Source organism: Phyllobates terribilis, unplaced genomic scaffold (assembly GCF_046119375.1).
Source record: "Phyllobates terribilis strain yellow unplaced genomic scaffold, ASM4611937v1 Scaffold_1__5_contigs__length_1240528914, whole genome shotgun sequence".
In the NCBI taxonomy this organism is placed as follows: Eukaryota; Metazoa; Chordata; class Amphibia; order Anura; family Dendrobatidae; genus Phyllobates; species Phyllobates terribilis.
This window is the reverse complement of record NW_027362761.1, coordinates 759,625,633-759,638,736: the sequence shown is the minus strand read 5'-3', so window position 1 is coordinate 759,638,736 and position 13,104 is coordinate 759,625,633. Positions and strand designations below refer to the sequence as shown.

Sequence of the window (13,104 nt, the reverse complement as noted above, 5' to 3'; positions counted from 1 at the left end):
TTTTAAACAGACATACAGATGCAACTCCATGATTAAGGCTGTGTGCCCACGTAGCATTTTTCAAGCGTATATGCTGCGGAATTTCCGCAGCGTAAACGCTTGAAAAACGCATGTATATCCGCACCCCATGGTCCCCAATGGGATTCCGCAAGTTCTATGCACATGCTGCGGATTTTTCCGCAGCGTTTATGCCGCGTTCAAAAATCCGCAGCATGTCATTTAATTTTGCGTTTCCGCAAACGGAATTGCCTTTGTCCAATGCATAAAAAACGCAAGGCAATTCCGCATGTGGAAAACGCGTGATAAATGCGCGAAAAATGCGCGATAAACGCGTGCGGAATTCCGCATGCGTTTTTCCGGGAGAGGACTTGCATTTATGCAGCAGAAATTTTCTGCTTCATAAATGCAACGTGGGCACATAGCCTTAGACCTGTTTGGGTCAAAACATGTTGCTTTCTATGCCTTTTTTGCAATTATGAGTGTATCCAAACTGCCTGACCTTCTTGTTACCTGTTTTTAATATAAAGAAATAAACGGATGTTTTAAGAAACCTTGGATTTTCTGGGATCATTCGTCTAAAAAGGCGCTGGGTGCTTATTATTTTGTAAAAAAGACACAAAGGTACAAAAAAGAAACGTTATGTTGGCTTTGTCTGTATATTAGTAATAAGTATGTATTTACAGTACTTTGTGAAAAATAAAGCGATTCTGGGAATAACACATTAACTAGTTAAAGGTTTTATTACATGCAGAGTAGATAGCAGCATTCTGAGTGACATGTAGCCTCCTGGTCATAAAGCGGCAGTAGTAAATCCAGGCTCTGAGTGCTCTTGTTACTGCGCCTAGTAACCATTGTGGTTGCCATGGTGAGCATTGTAGAACACAATACATAACTAGTAACATTCACGGGCCTCACATTGTCTGCGCGAGATCACTGTCACTAGCATGGAGCTGCCTATAGGGGAAAATGTTGTGTCGTGCAGGTCGCTGGAAACAGAATTTCCAAAATCCATAAATAGGTAAGAGGAAAAAATGCAGATGGCTAATAACAGATATATTAGGATGCGTCAACATCAACAGTTTAGTTGCAAGCTTTGATATTTATGTTTTGTGATGACTGTGGGTAAGGATAGAGTCTAGAGATGAGCAGATAGAATTGTGGAGGATCGAGATCCAGTCAAATTTCCTGAAATTCGCAGTTTCACACAAATGTAAACATTTTGTGATTTCATTCGCAAAAAAAATAAATAAAAAGAACCTTGCCTGGCAATATTTCCCACACTGCTGAAGAGTCAGAAAGCAGGCTAACGTAATTGTGCATTGCTGAAAAATGCCCTCCAGCTATGACATCTAGCAGTACAGTAATGGTCAGTACCGGGGCCATCACAGATCAGCCGTTCCAGTGGAGCACAGATTGTACAGTAGAGTAGTTTTCCATCTGCAAAGTCACTGGTTCAGTGTTTCTCTTCTGTAGAGTGTAAGCTCTTATGGTCAGCAAGGTCCTCTATTTTCCCTGTAGAGTGTAAGCTCTTATGCTTAGTAGGGTTTTCTGTCTTCTGTAGTGTGTAAACTGTTATGATAAATGGGGTTCTCGCTCTCTTGTAGAGTGCAAGCTGTTCTGGTCAACGGGGTCTTATCTCTTTCTCTCTTCTGTAGGGTAAGCTCTTATGGTCAGTGGGGTCCTTTCTCTTTATATCTCTCCTGTAGATTGTAAGCTCTTAGGGTATGTGCACACGGTGCGGATTTGCTGCGGTTTTGATGCTGTGTTTTTATGCTGCATCAAAACCGCAGCGGCCAGATGTTACAGTATAGTGGATGGGATTTCTAGAAATCTCATGTCCACTATGTGTCCCCGTGCACCCGCGGAAACTGACATGAGGTGAGTTTTTCAGATCCGCAGCATGTCTATTTCTCTTGTGGAAACGCATGCGGATTTTCCTCATAGACTTGCATTAGATGAGGAAAATCCGCATGCGTAAAAACCGCATGTGTGTTTTGTGTGCGTTTCCGCAGCGGAAACGCACACGATAACGCTACATGATGATCAATAAAGTTTGTTTAAAAAAAAACTAATCTTTAATTTCAACATGACGACATGAAAAATGCATGCATAAAAACTGAATCAAAAAACGCATGCGGCAAAACCGCATGTAAGGCTATGTGCCCACAATGCAGAAATGAAGCAGAAAATTTCTGCAGCATTTCTGCATCTCCCTGGCAGAAAAAAACGCATGCAGATTGTGAATGCGTTTTTCCTGCAGAATACATGCGGATCCACATGCGGGTTCACATGCGTTTCCGCATGCAGATTGACAAGCGCTTTCCAGGCGATAGCATCACTTGGAAAGTGCTTGACAACTAGGTCACACTGTATAAATCCATGCAAATAGCATGGATTTATACCAGGGGTCTCAAACTCGGCTGGGTATATGGGCCGCACATGGAAAAAATTTGAATTTGGGGGGCCGCATTCTTTGTTCAATGTGACATTTTTAGTGATACCATTTTTTTTGTATACACCTTTTGAACATTTTTGCCGTGTTTATTTTTTTATAGCTCGGGTCGTTATGGATGTGGCGATAATAAACGTGCACTTTTTTGTGTTTACTTTAGTTTACATATAAAACAGCATTTTTAGTGCCCAATATTTTTTCATGCTTTATTTTATTTTTTATTTTTTTTACAATTTTATTTCCCCCAATTGGCCACATACAGTAATATTGTCTTACAATTAGCATCATATAGTAATAATGGAAAACATCTTGTAGTAATGTTCCCCATCCAAGTCCCCATCTTGTACTAATGTGCCCCATCCAGGTCCCCATCCTGTGGCTATGTGCCCCATCCAGGTCCCCATCCTGTGGCAACGTTCCCCATCCTGGCGCCCATCTTGTACTAATGTGCCTCATCCAGGTCCCCATCTTGGGGCTATGTGCCCCATCCAGGTCCCCATCCTGTGGCTCTGTGCCCCATCCAGGTCCACATCTTGAGGCTATGTGCCCCATCCAGGTCCCCATCTTGTGGCTCTGTGCCCCATCCAGGTCCACATCTTGTGGCTATGTGCCCCATCCAGGTCCCCTCTTGTGGCTATGTGCCCCATCCAGGTCCCCATCCTGTGGCTATGTGCCCCATCCAGGTCCCCATCCTGTGGCTATGTGCCCCATCCAGGTCCCCATCTTGTGGCTATGTGCCCCATCCAGGTCCCCTCTTGTGGCTCTGTGCCCCATCCAGGTCCCCATCTTGTGGCTATGTGCCCCATCCAGGTCCCCATCTTGTGGCTATGTGCCCCATCCAGGTCCCCTCTTGTGGCTCTGTGCCCCATCCAGGTCCCCATCTTGTGGCTATGTGCCCCATCCAGGTCCCCTCTTGTGGCTCTGTGCCCCATCCAGGTCCCCATCTTGTGGCTCTGTGCCCCATCCAGGTCCCCTCTTGTGGCTCTGTGCCCCATCCAGGTCCCCTCTTGTGGCTATGTGCCCCCTGTGCTGTTCTTCACACACATAAAATAGAAAAAAAAAAAGATGATTCTCACCTGTCCTCCGTTCCCTCGGCGGCCTTCCTGCAGATGTGGCCCGCAGGCACCACAGAGTCCGACCCCTTGACGATCCCGACCTGGTCCAGGAGGAGCCGCCGACAGCAGCGCTGCATTGCCGCACAGAGACTGTCTCCCAGCACAGTATTTTCAATGTCAGCCGCCGGCCAATCAGAGGCCAGCAGCTGACATCTGCATATGGCAATGACGTCATACTCGCTGCGCCGACACGCAGATATCAGCTGCTGGCCTCTGATTGGCCGGCGGCTGTCATTGGAAATGCTGTGCTGGGAGACAGTCTCTGTGTGTGGCAATTCAGCGCTGCTGTCAGCGGCTCCTCCTGGACCAGGTCGGGATCGTCAAGGGGTCTGTGCCTGCGGGCCACATAAAGCAGCCTCAGGGGCCGCATGCGGCCCGCGGGCCGCGTGTTTGAGACCCCTGATTTATACAGTGTGAACCGTAAAAATTAAAACAAATAAAGCTATACTCACCCCCGAGGCCCCGGCGTGTGCAGCAGCGCTCGTTCCTGGCTGGTTCCCGGCTGCCGGCATATCGCGAGACAGAGCGGTGAAGGGCCTGCGGTCACATGACTGTGACGTCACCGAAGGTCCTTCAGCGCTGCTGGCATTCAGAGAGAAGACGCCGGACAGGTGAATATAAACTTTATTTGTTATTTTATTCTTTTTTTACAGGTACAATGGTACCCAGGTCTGGATGAGAGTCTTCTCTCCTCCAGAACTGGGTACCATCCGCACATAGAGACGCATAGAAGCCGCTTGTAAAAATGTACAGTCGCGGTTTCTGTGCGTCTCAATGCAAGTCAATGGCGGGAGTTCCGCTGCACTTCCGCAAAATTAAATGACATGCTGCGGATTTTTGTACGCAGCATAAACGCTGCGGAAAAATCCGCAGCATGTGCATAGAACATGCGGAATCCCCTTGGGGACCATGGGGTGCGGATTACCTAGCGTTTTACAAGCGTTTCCGCTGCGGAAATTCCGCAGCATAAACGCTTGAAAAACGCTACGTGGGCACACAGCCTAAGGCTATGTGCCCACAATGCAGAAATGAAGCAGAAAATTTCTGCAGCATTTCTGCATCTCCCTGGCAGAAAAAACACATGCAGATTGTGCATGCGTTTTTCCTGCCAAATACATGCGGATTTGAAGCGTTATTCACATGCGTTTCTGCATGCGGATTGACAAGCGCTTTCCAGGCGATTTTAGCATCACTTGGAAAGTGCTTGACAACTAGGTCACACTATATAAATCCATGCAACTGGCATGGATTTATATAGTGTGACTGTAAAGAATGTTTAAAAATAAAAAAATAAACCTATACTTACCCTCTGATGGCCCGGCATGTGTAGCTGCGCTCGCTCCTGTCTGCCAGCTGATCGCAGGACACTGCACTGAAGGGCCTGCGGTCACATGATTGTGACATCACCGCAGGTCCTACAGTCCTGCCCGCAAGCACAGGGAAGGAGACCGGGGGCCGTCAGAAGGTGAATATAAACTTTATTTTTTATTTTATTCATTTTTTTACAGGTACAATGGTACCCAGGTACCCAGGTCTGGATGAGAGTCTCCTCTCCTCCAGAACTGGGTACCATCCGCACATTGAAACGCATATAATCCGTGAGTACAAATGTACTGACACGGATTATGTGCGTCTCAATGCAAGTCAATGGCGGCGATTACGCCGTGCTTCCGCAAAATTAATGAACATTCTGCGGATTTTTGAGCGCAGCATAAACACTGCGGAAAAATCCGCAGCATGGGCATAGAACTTGCGGAATCCCCTTGGGGACCATGGGGGGCGGATTACCTAGCGTTTAACAAGCGTTTACGCTGCGGAAATTCCGCAGCATATACGCTTGAAAAACGCTACGTGGGCACTTAGCCTAGAAACCGCACCAAAAACCGCAAGTAACCTAATTTGCATATTGGGTGCGGAAAAGGTGCAGAAATTCTGCAGTGTCAAAACCGCAGCAAATCCGCACCGTGTGCACATACCCTTAGAGATCATTTCATCTTCAACTTGCTTAATTGTTCACAATAACAGTAATTTTGACCAGGGGTGCCCAAACTTTTACATGCCACTGTAGAGAGAGAAGAACCTGCTGACCATAAAAAAGGCCTAAGTCAAAGATGACACATTTCCTTTGTATTTTAGGCAAACAAAAATATATTGTCATCTTTTACATTTTAAAAATTACAAAAAGGAAAATGGGCCTATGCAAATGTTTGGGCACCCTGCATGGTTAGTGCCTAGTAGCACCCCCTTTTGAAAGTATCACAGCTTGTAAACACTTTTTGTAGCCAGACAAGTCTTTAAATTCTTGTTTGAGGAATTTTCATCCATTCTTCTTTGTAAAATTCTTCCAGTTCTGTGAGATTCCTGGGTTGTCTTGCATACACTGCTATTTTGAGATCTAGCCACAGATTTTCAATGATATTCAAATCAGGGGACTGTGAGGACCATTGTAAAACCTTCAACTTGCGCCTTTTGAGGTAGTCCATTTTGGATTTTGACGTGTGTTTAGGATCATTATCCATTTGTAGAAGCCATCCTCTTTTCAACTTCAGCTTTTTTACAGATGGTGTTATGTTTGCATCAAGAATTTGTTGAAATTTCATTTAATCCATTCTTTCCTTTTACCCGTGAAATGTTTCCCTTGCCATTGGCTGCAACACAACCCCAAAACATGATTCATCCATCCACATGCTTAATGTTTGTTGAGATGCTCTTTTCCTGCAATTCTGTGCCCTTTTTTCCTCCACATATACCTTTGATCATTGTGGCCAAAGAGTTCTATTTTAACCTCATCAGTCCACAGGACTTGTTTCCAAAATGAATCAGGCTTGTTTAGATGTTTCTTTGCATACGTCTGATGCTGAATTTTATGGTGAGAACGCAGTAAAGGTTTTCTTCTGGTGACTCTTCCATAAAGGCCATATTTGTGCAGGTATCTCTGAACAGTAGAACAATGTACCACAACTCCAGAGTCTGCTAAATCTTTCTGAAGATCTTTTGCAATCAAGCAGGGGTTCTGATTTGCCTCTCTAGCAATCCTACAAGCAGCTCTCACTGAAATTTTTCTTGGTCTTCCAGACCTTATCTTGACCTCCACTGTTCTTGTTAACTACCATTTTTTTATTACATTTTGCACTGAGGAAAGGACAACTTGAAAATGCTTTGGTATCTTCTTATAGCCTTCTCCTGTTTAGTGGGCCTCCACCATTTTCATTTTCAGAGTGCTAGACAGATGCTTAGAATAACTCACGGCTGCTGTTTTTTGCCACAAGGTTAGAGCAGGCTGGGTTTTTATAAAGCTGGGAAATCTGCATCACCTGACCTTTCCTAACGATGATAGTAAACAAGCCATAACAGGCTAATTAAGGCAAGCCATAGCATGCTAATCAAGGTCTGAAACTTTGGTCAAAGTCACCTGAGCACACAAATCTCCACGGTTGCCCAAACTTTTGCATTGGCCCATTTTCCTTGTTGTGATTTTTAAAATGAAAAAAACTGACTATATATATATATTTTTCCCTAAAATACAAAATAAATGTGTCATCTTTAACTTCAGGCCTTTTAGAGATAATTTAATCTTCAACTTGCCAAACTGTTCACAATAACAGTAATTTTGACCAGGGGTGCCCAAACTTTTACATGCCATTTTATATACCTACTGTAGATTGTAAGCTCTTATAGTCAACGGGTTCCTCTCTCTCGTAGATTGTAAGCTCTTATGGTCAGTGGGGTCCTCTCTCTCTTTTGTAATATGTGAGCTCTTATGTGTAGCATCGGCATCTCTGCCGGGCAGGAGGCAGAGACGCTGATCTCCTTACCACCGTGAACCCGACGCTGTGCTGGCCCAGGGTGCGCACAGATCCCCGGGCACAGTGCTTAGGGCGCGCGCGCGCTCCCTGCCTCTTAAAAGAGCCGCGTGCGCCGTCCTAAAATGTCCCCAGCCAATGGCCGGGAGACATCTGGTATTTAAGGCACCTCTCCCAGAATGGAGGTGCATGTGCAATGTTGTAGTTTGTGTGCTAACACTCTCTCTAGCCCTCAGGTCCCAGTGCTGCCTGCTAGTCTGTCTATCAGCTGTGCCTGCCTGCCAGCCGAGCCTGTCCGTCAGTCAGCTCCATCCGCCTGCCTATCAGCCGTGCACATGTCAGCCCATCTGTCATGCCAGTCCGCTTCGGCTATCAGCCCCGTGGGAGTCACCTGCTCTCACACGAGGTTGGTCTCAGAGTAGCATCTGGTTCGCCTTCCCGGTCCCTCCTTTGTTCATGGAGTCGACTAAGCCGCCGTGTAGCCAGGGTCGGTCCGGGTAGGCACTTAGTTACGCCCCTCTGGTCTCTTCTTGTACCACGGCACAGTGGTTCCACCATCTGGACCCGTAACAGTATGATCAGCAGGGTCCTCTTTCTCTCTCTTCTGTAGAGTGTAGACTATTATAATCACTGGAGTCCTCTCTCCTGTAGGGTGTAGATTTGTTTTTCTACCTTGAGAAAGGCGCCGATCTGGTGCCAAAATGCATTGGCACAATAAAGAACTATTTTGGAACACAAAAGGCTTCTCATTTACTGCAGCACAGCCCGTTCAACATGATATCATCCTCCTCTACTATCCTGTAGAGTGTAAGCTCTTATGAGCAGCGGGGTCCTCTCTCTCATCTGTAGAGTGTAAGCTCTTATGGTCAGTGGGGTCTTCTCTCTCGTCTGTAGAGTGTAAGCTCTTATGATCACTTTAGTCATCTCTCCTGTAGAATGTAGATTTGTTTTTTTTTACCTTGAGAAATGTGCCGAAACACATTGGCACAATAAAGAACCATTTTGGAACACAAAAGGCTTCTCATTTACCGCAGCGCAGCCCGTTCAACGTGATATTATCCTCCTCTACTATCCTGTGGAGTGTAAGCTCTAATGATCAGAGGTTTCCTGACTTTCATCTGTAGCGTGTAAGCTCTTATGGACAGTGAGCTCTCTCTCTCTTCTGTAGAATCTAAGCCCTTATGGTCAGCGGAGTCCTCTCTCCTGTAGAGTAAGCTCTTACGATCAGCGGGGTCCCCTCTCTCTCTCTCATCTGTAGAGTGTAAGCTGTTATGGTCAGTGGAGTCCCCTCTCTCTCTCTCTCCTGTAGAGTGTAAGCTCTAATGATCAGAGGTTTCCTCACTTTCGTCTGTAGCATGTAAGCTCTTATGGACAGTGAGCGCCTCTCTCTCTCTCTTTTGTAGAGTAAGCTCTTAAGGTCAGCGGGGTCCTCTCTCTCTCTCATCTGTAGAGTGTAAGCTCTTATGGTCAGTGGGGTCCTCTCTCTTTCTCTCTCCTGTAGAGTGTAAGCTCTAATGATCAGAGGTTTCCTCACTTTCGTCTGTAGCGTGTAAGCTCTTATGGACAGTGAGCTCTCTCTCTCTTCTGTAGAATGTAAGCTCTTATGGTCAGCGAAGTCCTCTCTCCTGTAGAGTAAGCTCTTATGGTCAGCGGGGTCCCCTCTCTCTCTCATCTGTAGAGTGTAGGCTTTTATGGTCAGTGGGGTCCTCTCTCTCTCTCTCTCCTGTAGAGTGTAAGCTCTAATGATCAGAGGTTTCCTCACTTACGTCTGTAGCGTGTAAGCTCTTATGGACAGTGAGCTCTCTCTCTCTTCTGTAGAATGTAAGCTCTTATGGTCAGCGGAGTCCTCTCTCCTGTAGAGTAAGCTCTTACAATCAGCGGGGTCCCCTCTCTCTCTCATCTGCAGAGTGTAAGCTCTTATGGTCAGTGGGGTCCCCTCTCTCTCTCCTGTAGAGTGTAAGCTCTAATTATCAGAGGTTTCCTCACTTTCGTCTGTAGCATGTAAGCTCTTATGGACAGTGAGCGCCTCTCTCTCTCTTCTGTAGAGTAAGCTCTTAAGGTCAGCGGGGTCCTCTCTCTCTCTCATCTGTAGAGTGTAAGCTCTTATGGTCAGTGGGGTCCTCTCTCTTTCTCTCTCCTGTAGAGTGTAAGCTCTAATGATCAGAGGTTTCCTCACTTTCGTCTGTAGCATGTAAGCTCTTATGGACAGTGAGCGCCTCTCTCTCTCTCTTCTGTAGAGTAAGCTATTAAGGTCAGCGGGGTCCTCTCTCTCTCTCATCTGTAGAGTGTAAGCTCTTATGGTCAGTGGGGTCCTCTCTCTTTCTCTCTCCTGTAGAGTGTAAGCTCTAATGATCAGAGGTTTCCTCACTTTCGTCTGTAGCGTGTAAGCTCTTATGGACAGTGAGCTCTCTCTCTCATCTGTAGAATGTAAGCTCTTATGGTCAGCGGAGTCCTCTCTCCTGTAGAGTAAGCTCTTATGGTCAGCGGGGTCCCCTCTCTCTTTCATCTGTAGATTGTAAGCTCTTATGGTCAGTGGGGTCCCCTCTCTCTCTCCTGTAGAGTGTAAGCTCTAATGATCAGTGGTTTCCTCACTTTCGTCTGTAGCATGTAAGCTCTTATGGACAGTGAGCGCCTCTCTCTCTCTTCTGTAGAGTAAGCTCTTAAGGTCAGCGGGGTCCTCTCTCTCTCTCATCTGTAGAGTGTAAGATCCTATGGTCAGTGGGGTACTCTCTCTCATTTGTAGAGTTTAAGCTCTAATGGTCAGCGGAGTCCTCTCTCTCTTGTAAAGTGTAAGCTCTTATGGTCAGCAAGGTCCTCTCTTTCTATTTCCCATGTGTATTTTCCAAGTACCGTAATTACAAGCTTTCCAGTATTAAGATTGGCACACAATTTATTTGCCACAAATCAAATTGTTGGGGAAAATTCAGCTAATTTAATTTCAAAAGATCCGCTCAGCTCTACTAGAGTTGCTTTCTAGGTGAAATTCCTTGCACGGATTATTGCACAAGAGAAAATAGGAAATTAAATATTGTCCATAATGTTTTATATAGTTTTAAGGTATATCACAGCATTTGTATCATAAAGAACACATATTTAATGACAAATACCGTAGATGTCATGTTTGATCTAGGTATTCTTCTTTTGATCATTTTGCTTTATTATTGGTGATTTATGGGGTTTGAGGTAGATTGCGAAGCTGATCATACATATTGAACATGTTGAATAGAAAATAAGCAAGCAAAGTTTTCAGAAACATCCCAGGGGTTTTTAATGCACCCATGTATTTTAAAGAAGCACTCCTCCCATCAAAGGTTTTAGTCCTCATAATATATTGCAATCGTCATATGTAGCACTGTGTACTTATAATTGCCCATTTTGCCTTTCTAAAGGGTTAATTTTTCTGTTTTCCGTTAGGGCTATGACATCACGTGATTAAAAATTGACTAGCTGAACCCTTTTAAGCTGTATTTAGAAACGGGAGGTTAATTTTCCCTGTATGTGTCATAAGTCACTGTAAAAGTCCCTGGCAGGGGGAAGGAGTGGAGCAGCTGGGTCAGGAGGTGAAGAGGGGAATGATAAATGCAGGGACAAGAGACTTCCTGTTTCTACATAGAGCAAAGAAAAGAGAAGAATTTACTGGGTAGAAAGGCAAAATGAGCAATTGTAAGTACTCAGTGTTAGATAATATGATGACTGCAATATATTAAAAGGATAAACATTTTGATGGGAGGAGGGCTTCTTTAAATACTTTACAAAGACAATGTATACGGCTCTCCATTCAAACCATACAAGTTGTAGAAAACAGGTCTGTTACATTTTATTTTTCTCCTAGTGTTAAGCCTGCATCACTCCATGGACCTACCAACTCCCCCATCCTGCACCAGGCAGTTTCCTTCACCACAGGTCCTTGGGGTGTAGATGTTAAATCAAATGTTTTCCTTACTACCAAACGGGAGCCCTTCCTTCGATGGCAAAATGAACACAGACAAAGAGAGCAAGCGGCACTCCAGCCCAGTAAGTATTTATCGAGAAGTCTAAATAAAATGAATTTTAGTCTTTACCTTAATAAGGCTAATTGTTCCCAACGTTTGATGTACGTGAACAGGGTTTTCTCGAGATCCTGTGCTGTTCTCTGCTGTAACTCTCGAGACAAAAAATGCTGTGGCTTTCCTATTTCCAGTAATTTGCAGCACAGACAGCAGGAAATAGGCAGGCATGTTAAAAACTGGACCAGTCACATCCGCAAATTGCAATAATAGCGCATGCTGTGATTGCTTGCATGTGGACCTTCACTCCATGTGTAGGGATGTGGACTGTCTTACCCTGTTCCTGTCCCTGAAGACAAAAGACGCGCTATGTGTATACCGTTGTGCGGTATTATATGTAAAAGTAATGTGTGTCTTATGTAATGTATTATGGTGATGTACAGTATATGTAGTGTTAATGCATAATGTGAGTAAACAAGGTACAGCAATAGGGGTTCAAGAAAACCACACAGGAAAAATGAGTATTTAAAGCGAGTGTAGTGCTACAAAGAGTTAAAACTTAACATTTATTACAACTGAATAAAAAAGTAATACACAAGTCCAAAGGACCTAAAAACAAGTATAAGCCTGTCTGTGATAGTGAGTCACCCTAACAATCAATAGCTCATTATGTCCAGGAATATAACCATATGTGATACCAACATAGTCTACCTGTAACATCACACAGAAAATGGCGGGAAAATAGTAGCGGCGCTCTCAAGACAGTGTCTCAAACGTATCGTGTCTCAGCCCACAAGAACCTTAATACATTTACACAATTGATGGTGAGCCTTTAAACACCTATAAATATGTTAATGGAACGACCTCACCAGATAGAATGTTGGTTCTTGCTCTCTGGCTTTAAGACAGCTCCATGTGATGGGGCATCCAAAACCTTATTCAGCCTCCAGCAACTCACAGCACAGCGCTCCCAACGCGTTTCATTGCCTCAGCTAATCATCAGGGGAGAAGAGGGTGTCATGCGGTATAGAAGCTGGCATCAAACGCTCAGCTTATCCATTAGACAGTCTAATCTCCATCACATGGAGCTGTCTTAAAGCCAGAGAGCAAGAACCAACATTCTATCTGGTGAGGTCGTTCCATTAACATATTTATAGGTGTTTAAAGGCTCACCATCAATTGTGTAAATGTATTAAGAGTCTTGTGGGCTGAGACACGATACGTTTGAGACACTGTCTTGAGAGCTCCGTTACTATTTTCCCGCCATTTTCTGTGTGATGTTACAGGTAGACTATGTTGGTATCACATATGGTTATATTCCTGGACATAATGAGCTATTGATTGTTAGGGTCACTCACTATCACAGACAGGCTTATACTTGTTTTTAGGTCCTTTGGACTTGTGTATTACTTTTTTATTCAGTTGTAATAAATGTTAAGTTTTAACTCTTTGTAGCACTACACTTGCTTTAAATAATAATGTGAGTAAAGCATAAGTATAAGCTTAGGACAGCATAGGATATAGAATTAGGATCAGTAGGTTTAGCATATAAAACAGGAAATGGTTAAGAATAGGATTAGCCTATTGGGCACTAGTGCTGATAAAAAGGGGGTCACTTCCTGGTTAGAGGGAATTCAATGTCAGCTAGGGAAGTGTATAGTGGAGTTCAAGTTCAGGTGGAGTGGGTTGCTAGGAGCAGCATGGGCCTAACGTTCGAGGCAGTATGAGGCCAAATGGATTTCCCTGAT

At 44.6% G+C, this 13,104-nt stretch overlaps 1 protein-coding gene across 1 annotated transcript in view; it reads left to right on the top strand.

Annotated features, from left to right (window-relative positions):
- The first annotated feature begins 870 nt into the window (after positions 1-870).
- Positions 871-13,104, top strand: part of TEKTIP1 (tektin bundle interacting protein 1) — a 43,921-nt gene continuing 31,687 nt past the window's right edge. The window contains exons 1-2 of the mRNA XM_073655190.1: positions 871-1,018; positions 11,203-11,384. Coding sequence (XP_073511291.1) covers positions 945-1,018; positions 11,203-11,384 — 256 coding nt within the window. The 5' untranslated portion in view covers positions 871-944. The remainder of the gene's footprint in view (positions 1,019-11,202; positions 11,385-13,104) is intronic.